Consider the following 20,130-nt stretch of genomic DNA (forward strand, 5'->3'; position numbering starts at 1 on the left):
GTTTATCATTTGTCATAGGAGGTTATTGCCATTGTCATAGGAGTCTCTGCAGTAATAATTGTTAAAATAGGCATGAGACAGCAGCCCAGAGCAGTGGTTATTCCTGCCTTTTGCAATAATGTAAATTAAATCTTCTATTAAAAGGAAGCCTGAAATGAAACAATTTCATACAGGCAGAGCTGAGATATAAGCTCTGAGGGATCAGCTATCAGCTCTTCTGTGATCAGTTGGAGTTTTTCAGCTCTTTCCCATGGAGCAAGAATTGAACCCAGAGGAGTGCAGGCACAGGGATTGATCTCGTGCTGTTTTAGCTTTGTGTGTAAATCCTGAGATCATACCAGACATGCATATAATGTACCATAATATCACAATTCAGTCAGCTAGTAAAGGGAAAAAAGGAAGGCAGATCATTAAAATGATCCAGGATCATATGGGACAACTATGTGACACTGTCTAATGTGCAACAACAACCCTGGTTTTTAGGAGCAGCAAAGAAAAGGGGTGATCGTGGCTTCCGACAGTAACTTTTCCATGGCTGTTGCTTACCACGCCTCAGAGCTCCGTATTCCCGTGTTTGTCATCCTGTCCACCAGCACGGCTCCGGCCAGGGTGAAAATGTGCCGCGAGTACGGAGCCATGGTCATCTCCTACGGCACCACAGCCAAGGATTCCCAGGTGCACGCCCGGAGGCTGGCGCAGGAGAACGGCTACCTCTACCTGGAAGAGTGAGTGAAAGCCAGGTGCATTAGAAAGATCTCACTGGATGCCTGCACAGCTCTGCAAAAGCAATTAGTTTCATTAAAACGTTATCACAGCTCATCCAAATGCTCCTCTTGCCTGGAATATGGACAGTTACGTGTTCCCAGGCACAAATCTTGTCTTTCTGTAACAGCTGGGGATGGAGACCAAAATTAAACACTCTTCTCTGCCCCTAAATTAAGCAAACTCTGTGATTAGGGATTTCGATGGGCTAATATGATGGTGGCTATAGGTTAATTCTTTAGTAACTCTGTCAGAAAGCATTTAGGCTGGTGCTCATTTCTGGTCTCTGTTTGAAGTTAGGAGGGTAAAAGTTAATCTTTAATGCAAAGGGTCAGTGGGATAATGTGGAGCAAGAGAAGGTTAATGCTCTAAGATTTTCACATATCTGGTGTGAGGAACAATACTGATACTGCCTTGGAAAAAAGATGATTAAAAGGCTACTTCGCACATACATTTAAAGTAGCTAAGGATGAGCATAAATCTAAATTTGAACTATTTGAGGTCACTGGACAAGGCAGATCCAACAAAAAGCATAAATAAGATGGGCAGAGCTGCTTAGAACTCATACCTTTTCCCTTTTCTCTTTACTCGCTGTAGCCTCTTAGGCATTCCCCTGCCCCACCCCCTTTCTTTTTTGACCTTTCTTCAAGAAAGGTTTCCAAAAGCACAGAGAGGTGAATCATTAACAGTGATCCCTCTGATACCCTGGGCTAGAATGTTATTGTCCCTCTACCATTGCTGCTTCTGTGCAGGCTTCATCCCACTCTTGGTGTCTGTATGGCATCTCCTGCAGGGAGTGCCCGTTCCCCTCCAGCTCCCAGGCACTGCTGCCTTAAACAGTAACGGTGAGGGGTGCTGGCTGGGAAGAAGATCCCAGAATGAGCAGAACAGAAGAAGTCCTCACTTCTTTCCCAGCTGGTGTATTGGGGAGGCAATACTACAAACTGTACTGTTCAACTCCTCTGTTAGCTCTGCCAGCAGCCAGTGACACACAGGGCTGGTTCGTGGGCCTGGTGTGCCACCATGGGCACAGTCTTGTCCCAGACTGGGATTTTCAGTGTGGAATGGGGTGCCCTGAATCCCACTGAATTTTAAACACTTTTAAGCTCCTTTGAAAACCACAGTTTTCCATATCTTGGTGGTTCCCAAATATCAGTCAGCCATTTTTCAATTGATGTGTTAACCTCCAGCTGGCTTGCATCAACTATCATGTTCACACGTAAGAACTAAATTATTTTATTGTAATTTGATGTTTAATCTTCCCCTCATCCCTAAATAATCATTTAAGTTACATAAGGTAGATATTTTCCAGGTTCATGAAGCTCCAGGGACAATGCCTGGGTAGAACTTCAGCATCCAACACTGAGGAGCTCTAAATGTACACACTATTGTTAACAATACTCTGATTTGTTTCAGGTTACAAGAAACAAATTGTTCAATCTGCGACTGTTTTTAATTAAAACTTCACAGATGCAATTTTTCACTGAAAAAAAAAAAAAAAAGGAAGAAATTCTCCACTTCAATTATGAGGCTTTTCATAATGGGATATATGAAAAATATTTTGTTAGGTGTAGACCTGGAAATATTTCCCAGTGTAATGTATGCCTTTTTGGATAGCCACTCTTCTCCAATGTGGGTCTGACACACATTCTTGTCACTTGCCAAAGCTGTTTGTGAAATACCAGCTGAGCTCCCGAGTGTTAGAATGGAACTTGCGAAATGTCATTTTATTTCAGTTTAATTCTAGCTTGGAAACAATCCCTAACGATTTGGTCTCTGGGTCTCCTCACCCAGGAATTCATTCTGCCCTTCCTGAAGCAGACCCTACGTGACTGGGCTGGGCTGTACCCGCACGGGCCATGCCCTGCAGCTGGGTGTGTCACTGCCAGCTCTGCCCATTGCTCCGGTGCAATTAAAACACTGTGTCATGAAAACGACCATGCAAGAATTCAAATAGATGGACACTTGTTGCTCAATTGCAACTTCCTGGGGAATTCCAGGAAGGAAATGTGATTTTTCAAATTGGAATTCAATCATTTAGTCTGCCTAATTGCTGCCTAGGTGTCATGAAATTTTTACTAACTACAAGGGCTCAGGGCCTCATTATAAATGCAATGTGACTATTGCCAATAACTAACTCAGTACCTCTGTGAGGATGTGAGAAAGATTCCTTTGTGAATCAGGGAGAAAAGATTGGTGCAGATTGAATTACACACCTTCCATCCTTGAGAACCCATTATTTTCTTGTGTAACTCCATATCTAAATGCTGACCAAACCTGATCATTTGTGATCTGGTTACTCTGTTACTTTATCCAACAGACTCTGAGTCCTTTACTTGGAACAGATAGGAAAAGAGCCTTGTAGCTGCCATACCAAAACTTCATTGGAAAACTAAAGCCTGACAGCCCATCTTTGATTGCTGATGTATCCCACCTTTCAGAAGGCAAATATCCAAGTTTCTAGCTCTGGCTCAAAAATGCTTGTTTCAGTCTACAATCTTTAGATTTATCTGCCCTCTTCCTTCATTTTGCCTCAATGGCATATGATATATTTTTTACTTTCAAAAAGCAAAAGCTATTGGTCACAATGCAAAAAAATCACCCATTTTCTTATAAAAGCTAATCAGTGAACCGATGTTTCAACTGGATGTTAACAAGGAAAATATGATGATCTGAAATATTGATTCAAATTGCTAACAGCTCTCCATGTTCAGAGCAGTCTTGTTTGGACAGTTTTCAGTTGTTAGAGAGGTTTTATTCTTCATTGAATATCCCAAGCCTTTATTCATTTTGCAGGTCCCCTTGTACCCCATGTAACTATGGCAGGGATAGCTCCACAAACTTGGATCTGAAATTTATTTGGGAATAAGTCTCCAGAATTGTTCAGGAGGCCAGTGATCTATTTTGCCACATATAAAGAAGAGGAGAGAGCTCCTTCAGTATCTTGATAAAGACAGTAAATACAAGGACTCATTCCACTACGATTCCTTGCCTTTGTCTTTGGCTGTGCTACAGGAGTGGAAGCTCATTAATCCTGTCGTCTCTTATGTAGTTATATAGACCCTTGCCCTGAGGAATTTTCTGTGTCTTGATATATATGTGAGGTAACTTCTCAAGGGCCTTGCTCTCCTCCTTGCAGGAATTCTGTGCTCCTACACTGAGCCTCTCTGTGCCTAACAGGTACAGCAATAAAAACAGTTTCCTAGTACCCAAACATCCTTGGATCAAGTAAATCAAGTACAGTCATTGGATCTACAATTCTGTTTCCCAGAAAAAGCAGAATGCACAGAGAGCTCATATTTCTTTTCTTATATGTCTATGATGTAAATGTTCTACATTTACATCATTGCTAACTTGTAAATAAAATGCAAACCAGCTTTTAGAAATAGATCCAAGTCAGTCATGACTGTATAGTCAAGTTTTCTTCAATGTTTTTGATGCTGCTTGTCCCTATACTTTATATTACATTTGCCTGAAAGCATTTTACCAGTGAATATTTTGGCATGACTAAATGCTTTGCTTAATGCAAAGGTATCAGATATTGGCCCTGAAGTGTGGAAAGACAACTCTAGCAATCTCTTTGATATCTGTTGAACACACTGCTTAAATCTCATGAAAATTTCCATTCATCACAAACACTAAATCCACTGATAAGTAAAGAGGGGATTTCTTTTTGAGGCTTTGCTTTTAGTTTAGACTGCAATATTTAAAATTTATGAAGCTGAAGGAAGTGATGGCAATGGAAATATAACTTCTCCCTGCCAGTTCTGTTGACCCCTGATAACAATGGAAGTTAAGTGCTCTTCAGTCTGAAGACTCTTTGAGGAGCTTGTCTACAGCACAGGTTTTCTCCCAGTAGGGGACAAGTTTTCTCCCAGTAGGGCACAAGTTTTCTCCCAGTAGGCAGCAGCATGCTGTGGTCCACCTGATGGCACTGTCCTGTTGCATCACCTCCTCCCCTCGTGTGCTGCTGATTTACTCTCACATTTATCTTTATATGCTGAACAATGTCTTGAAAGTAGTAGATGGAATTATTATTTCTGCATTGACAGCTGTGACCTCTGCTGATCTGTGCCCTTCCTCCCCCAGGGAGGACAGTGCTGTGTACCTGTCAGGCCTGGGAACCGTGGGGCTGGAGATGTACGAGCAGGTGCCAAAGCTGGACGCGGTGATTTTCCCTGCAGGAGGCCACTGTGGCTTGCTGGCAGGGTCAGCTGCTGCACTCAAACACCTCAACCCACATATTTCTGTAATTGTAAGTTGCCTTTCACCTATTAAGCATTGTGTTTGGGTGGCTTTCACCACAGCTGTTTACACAAGACGCTGGTATCTAGTGAGACTTGCAGAGACTGCCTGTGCTGGGGACAGGAACTATCTGATCCCATGGGCTTTGCCTCAGAGAAGACCCTGTAAGAACCAGGGAGGTTCTTGTCCCTTGGCTGTTTGGCTGGATTTAAGAGAAAAGTGTGGGAAGACTCTTCCTAAGCAAATAAAATCCGGTTCTGTGTTTTGAAATAAGTTCTTACTGGAAAAATTTGGTCATAAGTAAGCCACGGAATAAGTAGCATGGTTGTTTTGCCACTTGAAATTAATTGTTAATTTGAAGAGGAACTTTCTGTAGGTTTTGCTATCTACTTTGGTGGCAACTTCTGTTACAACTGGTTCAATAAAAAAGTGACAACATCTCTCTTCCTCAGGGAGTTGAATCTGAAAGTTTCCCAGTATTGCAACAGTCCTTAAAAGCTGGCCACCCAAATGACGACCAGGCCTGCAACAATCATCACTTCTATGGAGGTGAGAAAATGCAGTATTCTTTTGGAGGTAAAATAAAGGTTGTAACAGATTTCTCCAACTATATTATTTTCTTATTATTCCAGTTCAAACATATTTTAAGGGAGTTCTCTGAAGAATCAGCATTTAGTTCAAGCTGTAAGAGCACCTTCTGCCACATTTTCCTCTCACCCTAATGGGGTAAAATACTATTTCCAGTGCACATGAATACTTAGAAATATGAGAGTATTTGTCTGAACATTGTGCTCACATGCAGCATCTAAACCAGTGAAATCAATGGGAAAGCTCTTGTGTAAAAAACTGATTTGGGAAAAGGCAGGAAAATGATGCAGTGCTTAAATATTTAGACACAAAACTGTTCTCAGAACAAAAGTGTTTATAAATGATAGAGTTGTTTCCATATCTTTTGCTCAAAAAACCTCATCTGTTAAGCAACTTAAGAACATCCTGTTTGCTTGATGTTCAAATCTCTGGAAGTTTTTGATTAAATGGGAGTTTTGTAAGAAATTTGTAATTTCTCTTGGTTAGCTCTGCCTGTGTCTGCATTCCTAGCCAACTGTCCTGCTGGAGCTAACAAGCCCAGTGCTGTGCTTGGGTCTCCTCTCCTTCAGTCCTTGTTGAACAGTGGAAAGCACTGGGCTGCAGGGTCACTCTCACACTGCAGCAATGCCAGTGAAGTATCAGAAGTTTCTTGAAGGGGTCCAAAGTGGCCAAATCTTCTTGTGAGATTTGGTCTTTCATTACCAAACACATTTCTGTCACATGAAAAAAATCAAGCAACTTAAGGTCATGTACCAGCAGTGTGCTGCACTCATTAAGGGCACAAACCAGCCAGGACTCTAAAAAATGTTGAATATGTCTAAAGCAGCCAAATTCATATTTTTGTCTTTTGAAATCTGCAGATGTGAGTGGAGTTTGCTTTGGCAGCAATTCTTTGCAGCTGACTGGGAAGCTTGTGGATAAAGTTGTTGCTGTGAGGTAGGTGAAGAAAAACAGTGACATGGATAATATGGGATGAACATTGTTGTATAAGAAAAATGCAATGTGGGGGAGTGTGAGGATGGAGAACCTTTCCTTCCAAGAGGGGCACTGAAGACTTTGAACCCAGACCCACATACCATAGAAATCACAGAATATCTCAAATTGGAAGAAATCCATGAAGGATTATCAAGTCCAGCTCCTCACAGGACTACCTAAAACTAAGTGATATGACAAAAAGTGTTGTCCAAACTGACCCTTTGGCCAAAATGTCACCTGCCACCACTACCTGGTCATGCTATGGGTGTAAAACTTGTCCTTGTGTTCTACAACACTTGAAAGCAGCCCTTGAGAAACCTCTTCTAAATCTTCACAAAAAGGCCACATTTGTGGAATACACTTACCACTAGGAGTTAGGTAATATTTCTAGTAAAAAAGCCATCCTGTCTTTCAGTTAAGAATGAGTCTGAGATGTACATTCATGCCCAGCAGCACAGCTGTAACACCACCTTGGGATCACATGTATCTGGGTGGATGGCAAGAACCCAGTACACATAAATGTATTATATTCTGCTTTTGGGAACTCTATTGATGTGATTTGTTTTGACCCAAGTCTCTTGCTTTCAGGGAGGAGGACATCCTCATTTCAATGCTGAGACTGCTGGAGTATGAGCGAGCCACGGTTGATGCAGAAGGGGCCATTGGGCTTGCGGCACTGGTGGCAGGGAAGCTGCCTGAGTTGAAGGGCAAAAGGTACAGCAGCCACTGCAAACAGGGAACTGGCAAAAACATGGGACTGAGCACCTTGGTCCTAGGAAATGGTGGCAATCTACTTGTTCTGTGGGTGACAAGGCAGTTCCTGCCCCTGAACTGGCAAGGGGTTCCTCTGGTGGCAGAAACTTCAGACTGACTGGACCTGTCACAGGTGGTAAGATTGTGCTGAACCAGACAAATGCCAGCCTGGAGACCTGACAAATCTTGTCTCTTTCCTCAATTCTCAGATATTTGGGGGAAAGGCAGTCACAGCTCCATGAGGCATTGTTGCACCTGCCAGGACAGTGTCCTGCTCTGCTCAGCCTGTTGTCTTCTCTCGTTCCACTTGTGGGATCCAGCCCTGTCTGTGGTGGACAGGAGCTAGGCTGTCTGCTGCAGTGACCCAGTGGCACCTGCCTCCCAGTCCTGAGAACTGTCCACACAGTCAGGGGGATTATCCTTGTGCTTAGTGCTGAACATGTGGCCAAGTGCTGCCTTGCCTCTCAGCTTGAGGACTCAGCACTTAAGTGGATTGAGCCTTGGCTCAGGTCATAGTCCAGAATGTATTTAAACATTTAAACATACATGCCCTCAAGACAGAATAAAATTTCTTGTGCACAGCATTGTACACTAAAATACTGAGACAATTCTTTGGAAGAGCCTGACAGTACACACAGAGCAGCAATGCATTTCAGTACAGCTAAAATGAAACAGTAAATGCAAAGAGGTTAGGTTTGACTCTGCAGAGAGAATTTCATAGACTGATCATGTGGCTCTTCACTTGCACTTCAAATATTTCTGCACTCATTTTTTTGGTGTTGTGATGAATTTAATCAACAGTTACACAAAGTCTGAACATACACATTGTCTGATCAGTAAGAGGCTGAAACTTAAAACTTCCAGGTGAGAATTATATCAAATTCTTAAAATGTGAAACCCAGACCTACAGTCCTCCAGCTAATTATCTCTAACAAAACTCAAATCTCCAGGAAATGTGAAATGAAAGCATTTCAGACCAACTAATGCAGCCAACTTCTAGGCCTCCCCTACCTGCTCACAATGGATACTGAGGCAGGAGCCCTCTAACCTGTAATAGTTATTGAGGGGAGGCTCTGGCAGACTTTAGGCTGATATTGGCACGGTCTTTATGATTTATAGTTCCTTTACACAGGCAAGTGCTAATCAAAACTCTTGTTTTTCTGTCTGTTTTCAGAGTGGCAGTTGTTATATGCAGTGGAAACCTGGAATTACATTTGCTGCAACAGTGCATAGCTCGTGCCCTGACCCTGGATAACAGAGTGTGCAGGTTTTCCCTTGTGATTTCTGACTGCCCAGGAGACATGTCAAAACTACTGGAGATTTTGGCTCGGGAAGAAGCAAGGTAAATCAGACTAATAGTTGGGAAATCACAGACTAGCACAGAGATTATTAAAGATTGGGAAATGTTTCCAAACATCTCTGAAGCCAAGTCTGTAAGTAATTAATTAATCAAAGGTTTTTTTCTTGTTATATTGCAGAAAAGTTTTGTTTCCTTCATTTTTGTTCCAATCTGAAAACACCTTTGTAGCATAGAATTGTGCCTAATTCAGAAATAAGGAAAGATATTTATTCTCCAAACACTTACAGAAACTGTTTTGCAATGACAGGGGATTGTTGTGATCTCTAATTTGTCCCTTATTTGATCTAGAGTTTTGGATATCAAACAAGAACGCACATTTGTGACATCTGAGCTCTTCACTGTCAAGGTAAGAGGAGATGCAATTTCAGTTTCTCTAATAGTGCTGGCCTCTCCTGGTTTATTCTGTTTTCCTGTCTCTTTATGCCTATGTTGAAGAAGTCCAACAGAGTGTGCAGAGTGTCAGAGATTATTTCCTCAGTGTTATAGAGCTTCTTGCCAAGCACTTAGCAGGCATATAAATAACACAGGACCAGTTTTACTTGCTGTTGCAACACCCTGGTGAGGTACTCCAGGTGCTGTATTGCACTGTTGCTGGTATGAACCCTCCTGACACGTGTGACAGGTGCTGGAGGAGGTGAGCAAGCTGCAGCATCCATCCAGAACTTGAAGAGCCAGCTGTGTAGGCTGGCTGTAATTGTCTGACATGTTTGCCTTAAAGCAATGGAGAGAACACCCTTACTCTTAAGGAATCCTTGTTTTAAACTAGGGACTCCGTTTTGTTTCTTATCCACCAAGAGCACAGAGGAAAGCCCTTTGTTGAGTATTGGGTGCAGAAACAGTGAAGAGGTGTTTGCAGTTAATGGTGTCTCTTAAAAGGACCATTTCTCTCCTGGTGCATCTCTTATTTCAACTGGTTTGGCAAGGTGTGGTCCTACTGATTTCATGCTATTGCTGTCCACATCCAACCTGACTTAGTTTGTGAAACCTCAGGTGGAAGTCAAATTAGAGATCTTTGCTAGGTGGAAGTCAAATTAGAGATCTTTGCTAAATGGGCTCATAACTGGGGTGCAGAAATGTTACTGGGTAAGCAAGGTCTTTGATTTTGGCCTTTAAATTTCATTTCCTACCTGGATGCAAAAGCCTGCTCAATATTTTCACTTGCAGATACAAAGAAGAGCTAGATTAAAGATCACTGTAGTACATGATATCATCAATACGCTCAAGCATCTAGGACTTAACCCACATTGTTCTGCAGTGTACCATAATGACAGGCCAGTTTTGGCTGATTTGGAGATAGCGTGACACTCGTGACACTCGCTGCATGAGGTGGATAAATCCCTCTGAGTGACTAACTTAGCTCTGAAATGCTTTTCACTGAAGGCTAGATTCAATAAAACCTGTAACTCTTATAAAGTTTTCAATGCTATTTTTATGGAGTGAGGCTTGTAATTTTTACTAATGCTATTAAGCAAATTAAATTAAATCTACTGTCTTCGATGTTTATTTTTTGTTTATTTAGGTGTTTGTTTGTTAGGGTGTTTTGTTGGTTTGTTCGTTTTTTTTTAGTTTTTAGTAAATACAGGCCCTGAATGAAAACAGTGCCATATACTATTCTCTGCACTTTAAACACGGTTTAATTTCACTTCAAGAATCGGACAGTGCTGTACAAAAGGGTTGAAGGGAGGCATTTGCATGCCTGAATAATTTAATTGGATATTGGATTTGCATGATGGCTTTCAATCAGTCTAGCAGAGGCTATTGGATAATTAGATGTGAAGTACAAAGTAGTGACCCAGCCATACAGACCTCTGCAGGCAGCTCTGTCTGGTGATATCTAGAGAATTGTGAAGCGTTCTTTGAAAATTAAAACATGTGTAATCAAAAAGGGTAAAATGTGGAGTTTATATGTAAGCATCAAATTGAATTTACTCTATCCAGGTACAAGAAAAAATACCAATTTTCAGAGTAAAGCTAATCCTTTGGTTTTTTCTTTGTCGTTTCTAAGAGCCAAAGACCTGTGTCATCAAAATGTTTTAAGCATTTGTTATATAACTCACAGCACATAAAATAAGGCATGAGTTTAAACCTGGATCAAGAACCAAAATTGCCACCTTGTGCTGTACTGGCAGGAACAACAAGAAAGGCATTTCAGCTATACCCATTTCATTCTCACTTTAATGTGTACTTTTGACTGCGGTGTTTGACAGACCAGGGCAGTGAGCATAGATGTTGATTTGAAACACTAAATCTGTCCTGTCAAGATTATTGCCTCAGTATTTAATCATCCTTTTAGATTTATCTTTCTATTTCTAACAGAGGGAAACTTGGCTTCTAGTCTCTCATCAGGATGATAGAGCTGCTTTGGTTGGGGTTTTTCTTATTCTATTGAAATCCCTTTTTGGGTTAGTGTTTGTTCTAGTGCACACTTGGAACACACTGTGGGAAGATCCTTGCTGATAGTCTGATTTCATGAAAAAGGACTTTCTAAAATGAAATTTTATGTTCAAAAAATTCTGGAAGAAAAACTTTTGGAACATTTTACTGGCAAAAATAAGAGATTTTTTCTTTACTAAAAAATAAGGAAGGAATATGTCTATATTAGAGTAAGAAGTGCCTTGTGCAGAGGGATCAGCTGCTCTTGTTCTATGGAATATTATGGGAGTTTCTTTAGGGTTCTGGCTGCTCATACCTCCAGTTTAGATTCTCTTCCCTTGTGACTCATTCTGGATTTCTTTCTCACAGAGGACTACACCCTAATTCAGTCTTACCTGACTGGTTAGGAAACTACTTCCAAAGTCCCTATATTGAAATAGATAACTCGTAGCAAATCAGTCAAATAACCAGTCTGGTAAGCTTCACATTTTACACTTGTTGAAGAAGGCTATATGACTGGGAATATCTAGACAGAAAAAAGATCTGAGCTAATGAAATAATCTGATATCACCAGTTAACTGGATACAGATATCTAAAGGACTACCCAGTTCATGGCAGGAAGATACAGCTTGCTTCTGTGAACTTTCTGTGTTCTCCATCAGTAATATTCCTCAGATTCAATTGGGACAATTTATCACTTAAATTGCTTCAATATGTAAACCTCTTTAAAACCATTTAAGTCCCTTTAAGTTCATATTACTATTGACTCAGAGAGAAGTCAATGAGCAAAATCAATAAGCAACTTAATAAAGTAAGGACATTCTTTGTTGTGAAGTAGATCAGCATCTTGCCTGCTTAAGAAGTGTGTAATTTTTGGATTCAGGCAACCTAGTTGAAAAAAAAATATCTTTGAGCTCATCAATTTTCTAGAAGTCTTCTCACCACTGAAACTGCACCATAATCAAACTGGCAGGTCTAGGAGGGTTCTCTAAGGTCTTGAACTGCCCCAGCAGCTTTTCAGTGGGTGGGTTTTGCACTGCAGTGGTGGCAGTGCTCCTCTAAGCTCACTCCTGTCTGGCATTATGGGTTGTCTGGTCTGTTCACTTCAGACCTCTTGGGAGCTTCACTATGCTGTGGTTTTGAAGAACTTGGAAGAGACCGGCTGTAAAAAGAACATCCACCACATTACTTCTCCCTCTTGTTTGTGCACAAAAATACTAAATCATAAATCAAATATTTCCTTTTATTTTCAGTAACATTACACATTCTCCCAGTGGTGCTGAAATTCCTGGCTTTGTCTGGTGTGCTACCTGTTTTTCTCATACAGTTCATTCACCTGAGCCCAGAACTCAGTAAATTATTTTAGTCTGCTCTGGTCAATTTGAATGAATTGATTTGGGCCAACTTGCATTTTGTAAAGGATAGAAGGGAATATTTTGGATTAGAGTCCACAGTTGCCAATATATTGCCTGTTACTGCGCTGTGAAGCAAATACATAGGAGCAGGCAGCTGTACAGAAGGATGTGCAGAAGGATGCTATCATTCCCAAAGCATTTCCTGCATGACCCCGGGCAAGGCTCTGTTTCCATGTTCCATTCCCCAACACTGGGGAAGAGACACTGGGAGTGGGATGTTCAACACTCCATTTCTTCTGAGGCCCCTCCAGAAGAATTCTGTCATGTTCTTCGATGGCATTCCACAGCAGACTGTGGCACAGGGTGGCCTGGCCCAGCTGGAGAATGAGAGCCTGGCTCTGGGGAGGGTCTGAGTGTTCCTGTTGGTTATTACCTGCCTTATGTAATGTGGCTGTAGCTTGTTCCTGCTCGTGCTCACCCACCTGAATGCCCCAATTGCCAAAAAGATAAGGGCTTGGGTTGCACAACCAGCTGACAGCTGCTGCACTCTTTCTCAAGCATTCCATTGCTCGGACAATCTGGCAGCTGATCCCCAAACCATCAACTGAGCTGCTGTTACCAAATAATCTGTAATGTGAAGTAACCTATACTGGGTGTTTACCAAATAATTCAGAAAATTGCCCAGTTGTTGAATTTTTTAAAAAGAAACCCATTTTTCTAAATACAGAACAGAAACCAGTGTATATAAATCAAGTTTTCACTCTTAACTCCAGTGACTTTCATGCAAACAAACCTATAATGTTGCTAAATGTGGTGTTTCATGAATACTAAGTTGTGCAAAAAGACAGCTTAAGATGATGAATATGATTTCTAGAATTAAAGAAGAAGGATACAAAGGTTCAATGGATGATTCACAGACATAAAGAAGTACATTACTTATTTAGGATTAGCTTTACATGAAGCCTGGAAAAGCACAAAAGACTGAAATCTCTTGATTCAGCAGTACTACTCACATTTCCTCTGCTCTCTAGCATTGGCTCAGCATGTTCACCCACTGTTTTTATTAGCACACATAGCCTACAGATAGTAGGCATCAGGGAGCTGAGAGGCATGCCAAATTCATTTTTAAAATCTAGGAAAATATGATCTAAAAGGTGAAGTGTCTCCACTAGGAGATCTTGCAGTTAAAAGGGAGTAGAGGTGCCCACCCTATTCAGCACAGAACTTTGCAAATTTCTCCCTTTTGTGAAGTTATGGAATTTCCTCTCTTTGAAGTCAGTGTAATTCTGAAGAGTGTTTGGATTTATGCATCTGGATTTTGGTGTTGCACATTAATAACTTGTCATAAATTTTTTTGTTTAATTTTTTTGCCTTTGTCCTGCTTCCTCAATAATTTCTAGTCATTAAATAAACTCCTCAACCATCAATATTCAGTGAAATCTCTTCTGTCTTTAATTACTTGTAGGCCTGCTCTGAAAAAACTTACAGGTTGACTAGACCCTTTGGCTGAAATTTATCTTCAGATTGCCTGTCACAGGGAATGGAACTCTAAATGCAGTAAAAGATCCTTCTGTCTGGTTATTTAATGGTTTTACTGTACCAGACAATTATTTAATTGTACCAGACAATTAATTAATTAATCCAGCAAATATATTATATGTAGGAGAGAAATTCGTAAAATGCACTCTGTTGTTGATGGTTTTGTGGGGTTTTTGATACACAGTAAAGAAAGGTGTGCTGTGCACAGCTGGGCCCACAGCCAATAAGAGCTCTGCAGGTTCAAAAATCCCATGGGTAGCTCTGAGTGCTTATCAGTATGAAATATTTAAAGTAATTTTTTCTCTAGTTGTCATAAGTTACCTTGTCTGGTGTACAAGAAAGATCAGGCAATAAGTTCTGTCATTTATTCTTAAATAAGACCATTTTGGGGCCCTTACTCTTAGGTCATTGATGGCTGTGCAACCTCCTATAGCGAGTGGCACTGGGGTGCTTCTGCATCCCACATAAAATATAACCTCATAAACTCCATGTGAATGTGAGGGTTGCTCTGTTGGACACTCGTGTAAATTATGTGTCCCAGGTGAAGCAAGCAAGAGAGAAAGTTTGTGAAAGGATAACTGCAGTGTAAATTGGGTTAATCTAAGCAAGTAAGTAAATTCTTGCCTTCCTTGCTGAGATCTGTAGCTGCCTTGAGGTGTTCTGTGCCTCTTCAGTCTTGCTGGGACCCAATGTTCTCTATTCCTTTCTTTGACAACTGTGAAAAATTGGGTGAATTTCTGGGGTTGTTTTTTATCACTGCTGTTGCTGTTAGTATTTTATGACACACTACAGCGTAGTATCTCCCTTATCAGCTGCTGGTTGTGGTGCATGCTTACAACAAAATGACAGTGTTTATCCAACCTGCTCACAAGCTCTCTGGCTCCAGTCTAGTGAGCTCTGCCTGGTTTCCATCATGAGCAGAAAGGAAAGGGTAGAGAGGATAATTAGCCATGAATCAAAATGCTTCCCCATGCTTGCTCCCAGGGCAAAGCAACAGCTTGCTACCAGACATTCAAGGCTGAATCTGTCACATCCAGACTGGTTCCAGGAGCAGCAACTGATTTACTCAGGACAAAACAGGCATGATTATTATAGAAAAGGAAAAATCTTGCTTTTTTAAATTACAGACTCCATGTGAGATGCGTGTATCCCCTTGAAGATTTGATTGCAAAGCTGTAGGGATTTTATATGAACCAGGGAATGGATAATGGGTGTTTGGTACACTGGCACTCTCAGATACTTTTCCCAATCATTGTGTTCTCTCCCCCTTCCTCATTATTACTTGTCCTCTAAGACAACCCTTGTCTTGAAATTAAATCCCACTTTTTTTGAAGAAGAAAGAAATTAGCATCTAATTTGCATTCCAAAGAACCAAAAATACAGTACTATGTGCAGTACAAGAGGTGAAGAATTACAAGACCAGATCAGAATTGTGGCTTATTTTATGATGGGTATTTGAGAAGTTGTAGCCAGTTTTCTAATTAAGTGAGCTATTTAGATTAACTTGGAGTGTTAGTGTTTAATATTGTCATTCAACAGTTTTGCTAAAGGTTTATTGTTATTTTAAAGCAGTTTCAGAAAACATGAATTCAAAGTTCTTATTTAGAAATGTCTTTATAAACAAAGTAAAGTATTTCTTGCCTTGTTGCTTTCTAAAAGGGATGCAACTGCGGTAGGAACATTTTGATAGGGCATGTCTGGAGCAGCCCACCATCAGGTTATTGTGGCTCGTTGTTTCTCTGCTCTCTGTAGATTTTCCTGCCACAATGAAGTCTGTAGCTGCACCGTGACTCCTCTTGGGTCCTTTCCTTGCTAGATTTCCACTTTTCTCCATGTGGCACTTTCAACACTAGTGATTATTCCAGCAGGACTATCAGTAATGAAAGTTAGGAGTCTCAAATTGTGAAGTATAATTTTCCTTCTGTGCCTTTACTTTGGTGCCTTATCGTTGCTAGTGCCCAGGCTTTCAAGTGATAGGGCAGAGATGTGAGTATGCAAAAAGGAGAGATTATTAAAAAATTGAAAAAATGCCATTAATGTTATTATCTTTAGTGGCTACATGAGAGGATTTCAATAGTAGCTGTGGAGGCAAGTGAAGAATTAAAAAAAAAAACTATCAAGATTGGTTTTGCCCAAGTTGTTTTATTTAGCAGCAGAACAATTATAAAAGAAAACTAGAAGTGATGCAATAAGCAAACAAAAAACAGAATGAAGCAAGAAGGTGTGTGAGAAGTGAAGCCAGCCAAAATACTGCAGAGATGATAAAGAACTGGGGGATAACTCCATGACAGACAAGAGAAGGAGAATACAAAAAACTTGAAAGGTGGAGGTACTGGAACAAACACTTGCCAGAAATACAGAAATGTGATGAGGTAAGAGTCAGAGGTGGGTGAGGTGGCAGCAATGCCACGTACATACCCCAGGGAAAGGAAAAGAGAAGCTGCTAACAGATGTCTTCAGAGAGGCCAAGAGCAGAGAGGTACCTTGCCCAAGAGCCAGCAGAGGATCAGCCTGTCTTCTTTAAACTTTGAGGGCAATAAAGTAGGGTTTTGGAAGGTTTTATGGTCATGCAGATGGGCTGGAAGAGCCCCAGATGTCTGCAATGTCAGTTCTTTTACCTGCACAGACAGCGGATGTGAGGGCCAGAGTTTTTATTTTGAACTGATTTGTTTTTATGAGTGTATTTTAGGTTTAAGTTGGAAATGGCTTTGTCTGAGATTGCTGCCATGCCATCAGGAATGGTCCTAATTCTTTTTCCAGGTGATCTGCACTGTGGAGACCAGAGACAAGATCCACACAGCCCAGCTGAGGAACGCGCTCTTGGAACGCTACCCCACAACTGCCTGGACTGAGCGGTGACGGGCACAGCGCGGGGTGGGGGCACGAGGGCCAGCCTTGAGGCTTTCACAACAAATATTATCTTTCAAAGCTGAACAGTTAGCAAATAGCTTCAGGATATTCATTTCCTGCTCAAAATGTAGTAAATGTCTTTGGGAAAAAAATGTTAAACTCAAAACTTCAGTTTAGCTAAGGGAAGCTCTTAGTCTCTGCTGGTGTTGGAATTCCTCAATTCATTAGCAGCTGGCTGCCTGGATTTTAGCTAGTTTGTAGAATCCAATGATATTCCATAAACAGGGAGAAGCCATTTCTCTTTACATCCGAATATAGGCCTCTCAAAGGTCTTTTGATTTTGATGCCCATTGTTGAAGTAATGCAGCTCTTTCTGCTGGACTTAACCACATTACAAGTACAGAAAGTTTCTGTTTCCAAGCCAGAAGCAGTTTTCTGTTTGCTAAATCTGCTTCAGGAAGTATATACATGTGTGTGGGGTTGAACATGAATATGTTCTGATCTTTGCTACCACATGAGGAAAAATTATGCTAATAGAAGATGATTTAAACACAGACAGAAAAATCCTTGGAAGATAAAAGCCAATATAATAATATTTTTTCCCAAGGGAAAATGATCCTATTTGCAAAATAAAATTACAAAATATTTTTCAGAAATTAAAAAAGTATTGAGTATGATTAGAGCTCACAAATGGAACACAAATATATTTCTTCCCACTCCTTTTGGAGGCTCAAAAAGTATAAAAAGTAACAACTGGCTTGTATTTCTACATAAAAAGGGGTCTTGCTACCCATGTAAATTTTGTAAATAGCATTCCATTGATTATCTTAGTCTGTTTAAAACAAGCTCTATCCACCTCACCTGACAGATTGAGTACACTGCTAATAGCGACATATATTTAAAGACCACATGTTAACAGCCAAAGGCAGTGCTGGGAGAAGAGGAAGCCTAAGTCTTAGGCACATGGCTAATGCAATTAACAAAGAACACTTTGACCTAAATACCATCTTTATCACTACAGGCAGAGACCAACTAATAATATAACAGAGTGGGATGGCAAGAAATGTAAGAGAAGTCCAGGCCCTCTTCTGAATGTGCACACAACACAGTTGTGCCTTTCCATTGAGGCAGCATTTAACTTCAGCTCTGGAAGACCTTACACCACCTTCCAGTGCCTAAAGGGGGCCTACAGGAGAGCTGCATGGGACAAGGGGCAATGGCTTTAAAGTGAACGAGGACAGATTTATATTGGGTATTAGGAAGAAATGCTTTACTGTGAGGGTAGTGAGGCTCTGGCACAGGTTGCCCAGAAGTTATGGATGCCCCATCCCTGGAAGGATTCAAGGCCATGTTGGTTGGGGCTTTCAGCAATCTGGTCTAGTGAACAGAACTCCACGACTGGGAGGTTGGAACTAAATGGTCTTTGAGGTCCCTTCCAACCCAGATCATTCTGTGGTTCCATGATCCATCTCTCTCCATAGCTTATACAAGCAAGATGGGATGAGAAGGGCAGCATTGTGGCTGTCTCTGCAGTAGTATTTTTCTGAGAAATAATCTGTTCCTTCTTCTTGTGGTTCACAAAGGAGCAGGAGCACAGAGTCTGACAAATGATGGGCAAAAAATAGAAGTTTACAGATTCAGTCTGTTTTTGAAAGGACCATATTGGTTTGCACATGGAACTAAAAATTATTCATGACCCAATAGTTTTGTTCCCTTCTTGCCATCCAGAATGATGGGTATAGGCCTTGGTTCTGTAAATCACAGCTGTGTCTTGTCAGACACAGCTCCTTTCTCCACTGTCAGAAGAGTTTAAGAAATCTGTATGGAAATAGATGACAGAGTCTATATTACATACTTGCTACTTCCATTGGAATGAGAAATGAACCACATCAAAGAGCAGATTTGGGGATGAAAACCCACTATTGATAAGGGTCTAACTACCCTCTCATGTTTTTTGGCAAAAGTCTCAGGAAATGTTCAGGATGTCTCAAGTACCTACATGAGAAGAAAATGGAGCTTTATAACCAAAGTTCTCAGTAGTGGCCAACAGGTTCTGCTGTCTGGGTATTTGGTTTAAAATTTTATATTATCCTGGACTTCATTGTTTTAGAAGCTCAGAGCATTAACAGCTTCTTTCCTAGTCAGTGGGAACTGCATTTAGCAAGTCTTCACAAACCTGGGGCAAGAAGATATAACAGATAGAGCAACCAAGAATCAATGCACTTGAAATCACTATATGATTTTGGAAATGTGTTTGGGGTGAGGGGAAGGAAGGTGATGTCCAGAAGGTGCTTAAAATATCAAACATTATATTTGCAGTTTGGTTTTATTTTTATTGTTTTAAGTGTAAACATAGTTTAAAGTGTAAATTACTCTTCAGTACTAAACACTTTATATGTGAATATAATAATACCAGAGGTGTTTTACATTCTATATTGCCTTCATTGAAGTCTCATTGGCTTAAAAGACAAAATTAAGATCTTCCAAGGGGGAAAAAAAACTTAAAATGAGACATTTAAATGAATGTATGCTTGGACAGAATAATTAAATACCTGTGCTGCTAACCTTTTCCTTTTTGAATTATGAAATATAATAAGATCTATGACATTTCAAAGATCTAATAATGTGGTTTTGAATGTTTTATTTAAAGAAGTATTTTTATATAGAGTATTCTTGTGTACCTTGAAAAATAACTTTAATGATTATGTAAAAATGTCACTACTGGTGACATTACTGGTTAAATCAGCAAAATATAAATCTAAGCATTGTATTTATTTGAAAAATAATTAAAATTCTGCTATGCCACCTCAGCAATGAAAGATTTGTCATTCTCTCGTGTGATAGTGATAGCAGCCTCACTTTAAAAAATCAGAGTTAATATTTTTCTTTTATGTGTCATTGACATTGGCTCAAAATCCACAGCAATCATGCGAGAGGGGAGCTCTGAGCTGCCAGGGAGGAGAGTGCAGCTGGGCAGGATGGCTGCTCTGGCCCTGTGTGGTGGCAGAGGAGGCTCCTGGCCACTCCCCAGCGTGGTGGGAGTCAGCATGGGCTCTGCTCAGTCCAGCATGGGCTCTGCTCAGTCCAGCATGGGCTCTGCTCAGTCCAGCATGGGCTCTGCTCAGTCCAGCATGGGCTCTGCTCAGTCCAGCATGGGCTCTGCTCAGTCCAGCATGGGCTCTGCTCAGTCTAGCGTGGACTCTGCTCAGTGGCACAGATGGAGGTGCTGTTCCTTGCCCTGGCCCAGCTGTGCTCCTGGGCAGTGGGCAGGGTGTGGGTGCAGCATGTCCTGGGCTGGGCTCAGCTGGGTCAGTGAGGTCCCTGCGACCA

At 41.0% G+C, this 20,130-nt stretch overlaps 1 protein-coding gene across 1 annotated transcript in view; it reads left to right on the plus strand.

The window, feature by feature from the left end:
* LOC128791888 (putative threonine dehydratase) overlaps positions 1 to 19,591 on the plus strand; it is a 32,794-nt gene extending 13,203 nt beyond the window's left edge. Inside the window, exons 5-12 of the mRNA XM_053949801.1 lie at positions 484 to 725; positions 4,852 to 5,017; positions 5,460 to 5,556; positions 6,456 to 6,531; positions 7,159 to 7,284; positions 8,498 to 8,665; positions 8,972 to 9,029; positions 16,711 to 19,591. Coding sequence (XP_053805776.1) covers positions 484 to 725; positions 4,852 to 5,017; positions 5,460 to 5,556; positions 6,456 to 6,531; positions 7,159 to 7,284; positions 8,498 to 8,665; positions 8,972 to 9,029; positions 16,711 to 16,809 — 1,032 coding nt within the window. The 3' untranslated portion in view covers positions 16,810 to 19,591. The remainder of the gene's footprint in view (positions 1 to 483; positions 726 to 4,851; positions 5,018 to 5,459; positions 5,557 to 6,455; positions 6,532 to 7,158; positions 7,285 to 8,497; positions 8,666 to 8,971; positions 9,030 to 16,710) is intronic.
* The last annotated feature ends 539 nt before the right edge of the window (positions 19,592 to 20,130 follow it).

This window comes from Vidua chalybeata, chromosome 8 (genome assembly GCF_026979565.1).
Source record: "Vidua chalybeata isolate OUT-0048 chromosome 8, bVidCha1 merged haplotype, whole genome shotgun sequence".
Classification (NCBI taxonomy): domain Eukaryota; kingdom Metazoa; phylum Chordata; class Aves; order Passeriformes; family Viduidae; genus Vidua; species Vidua chalybeata.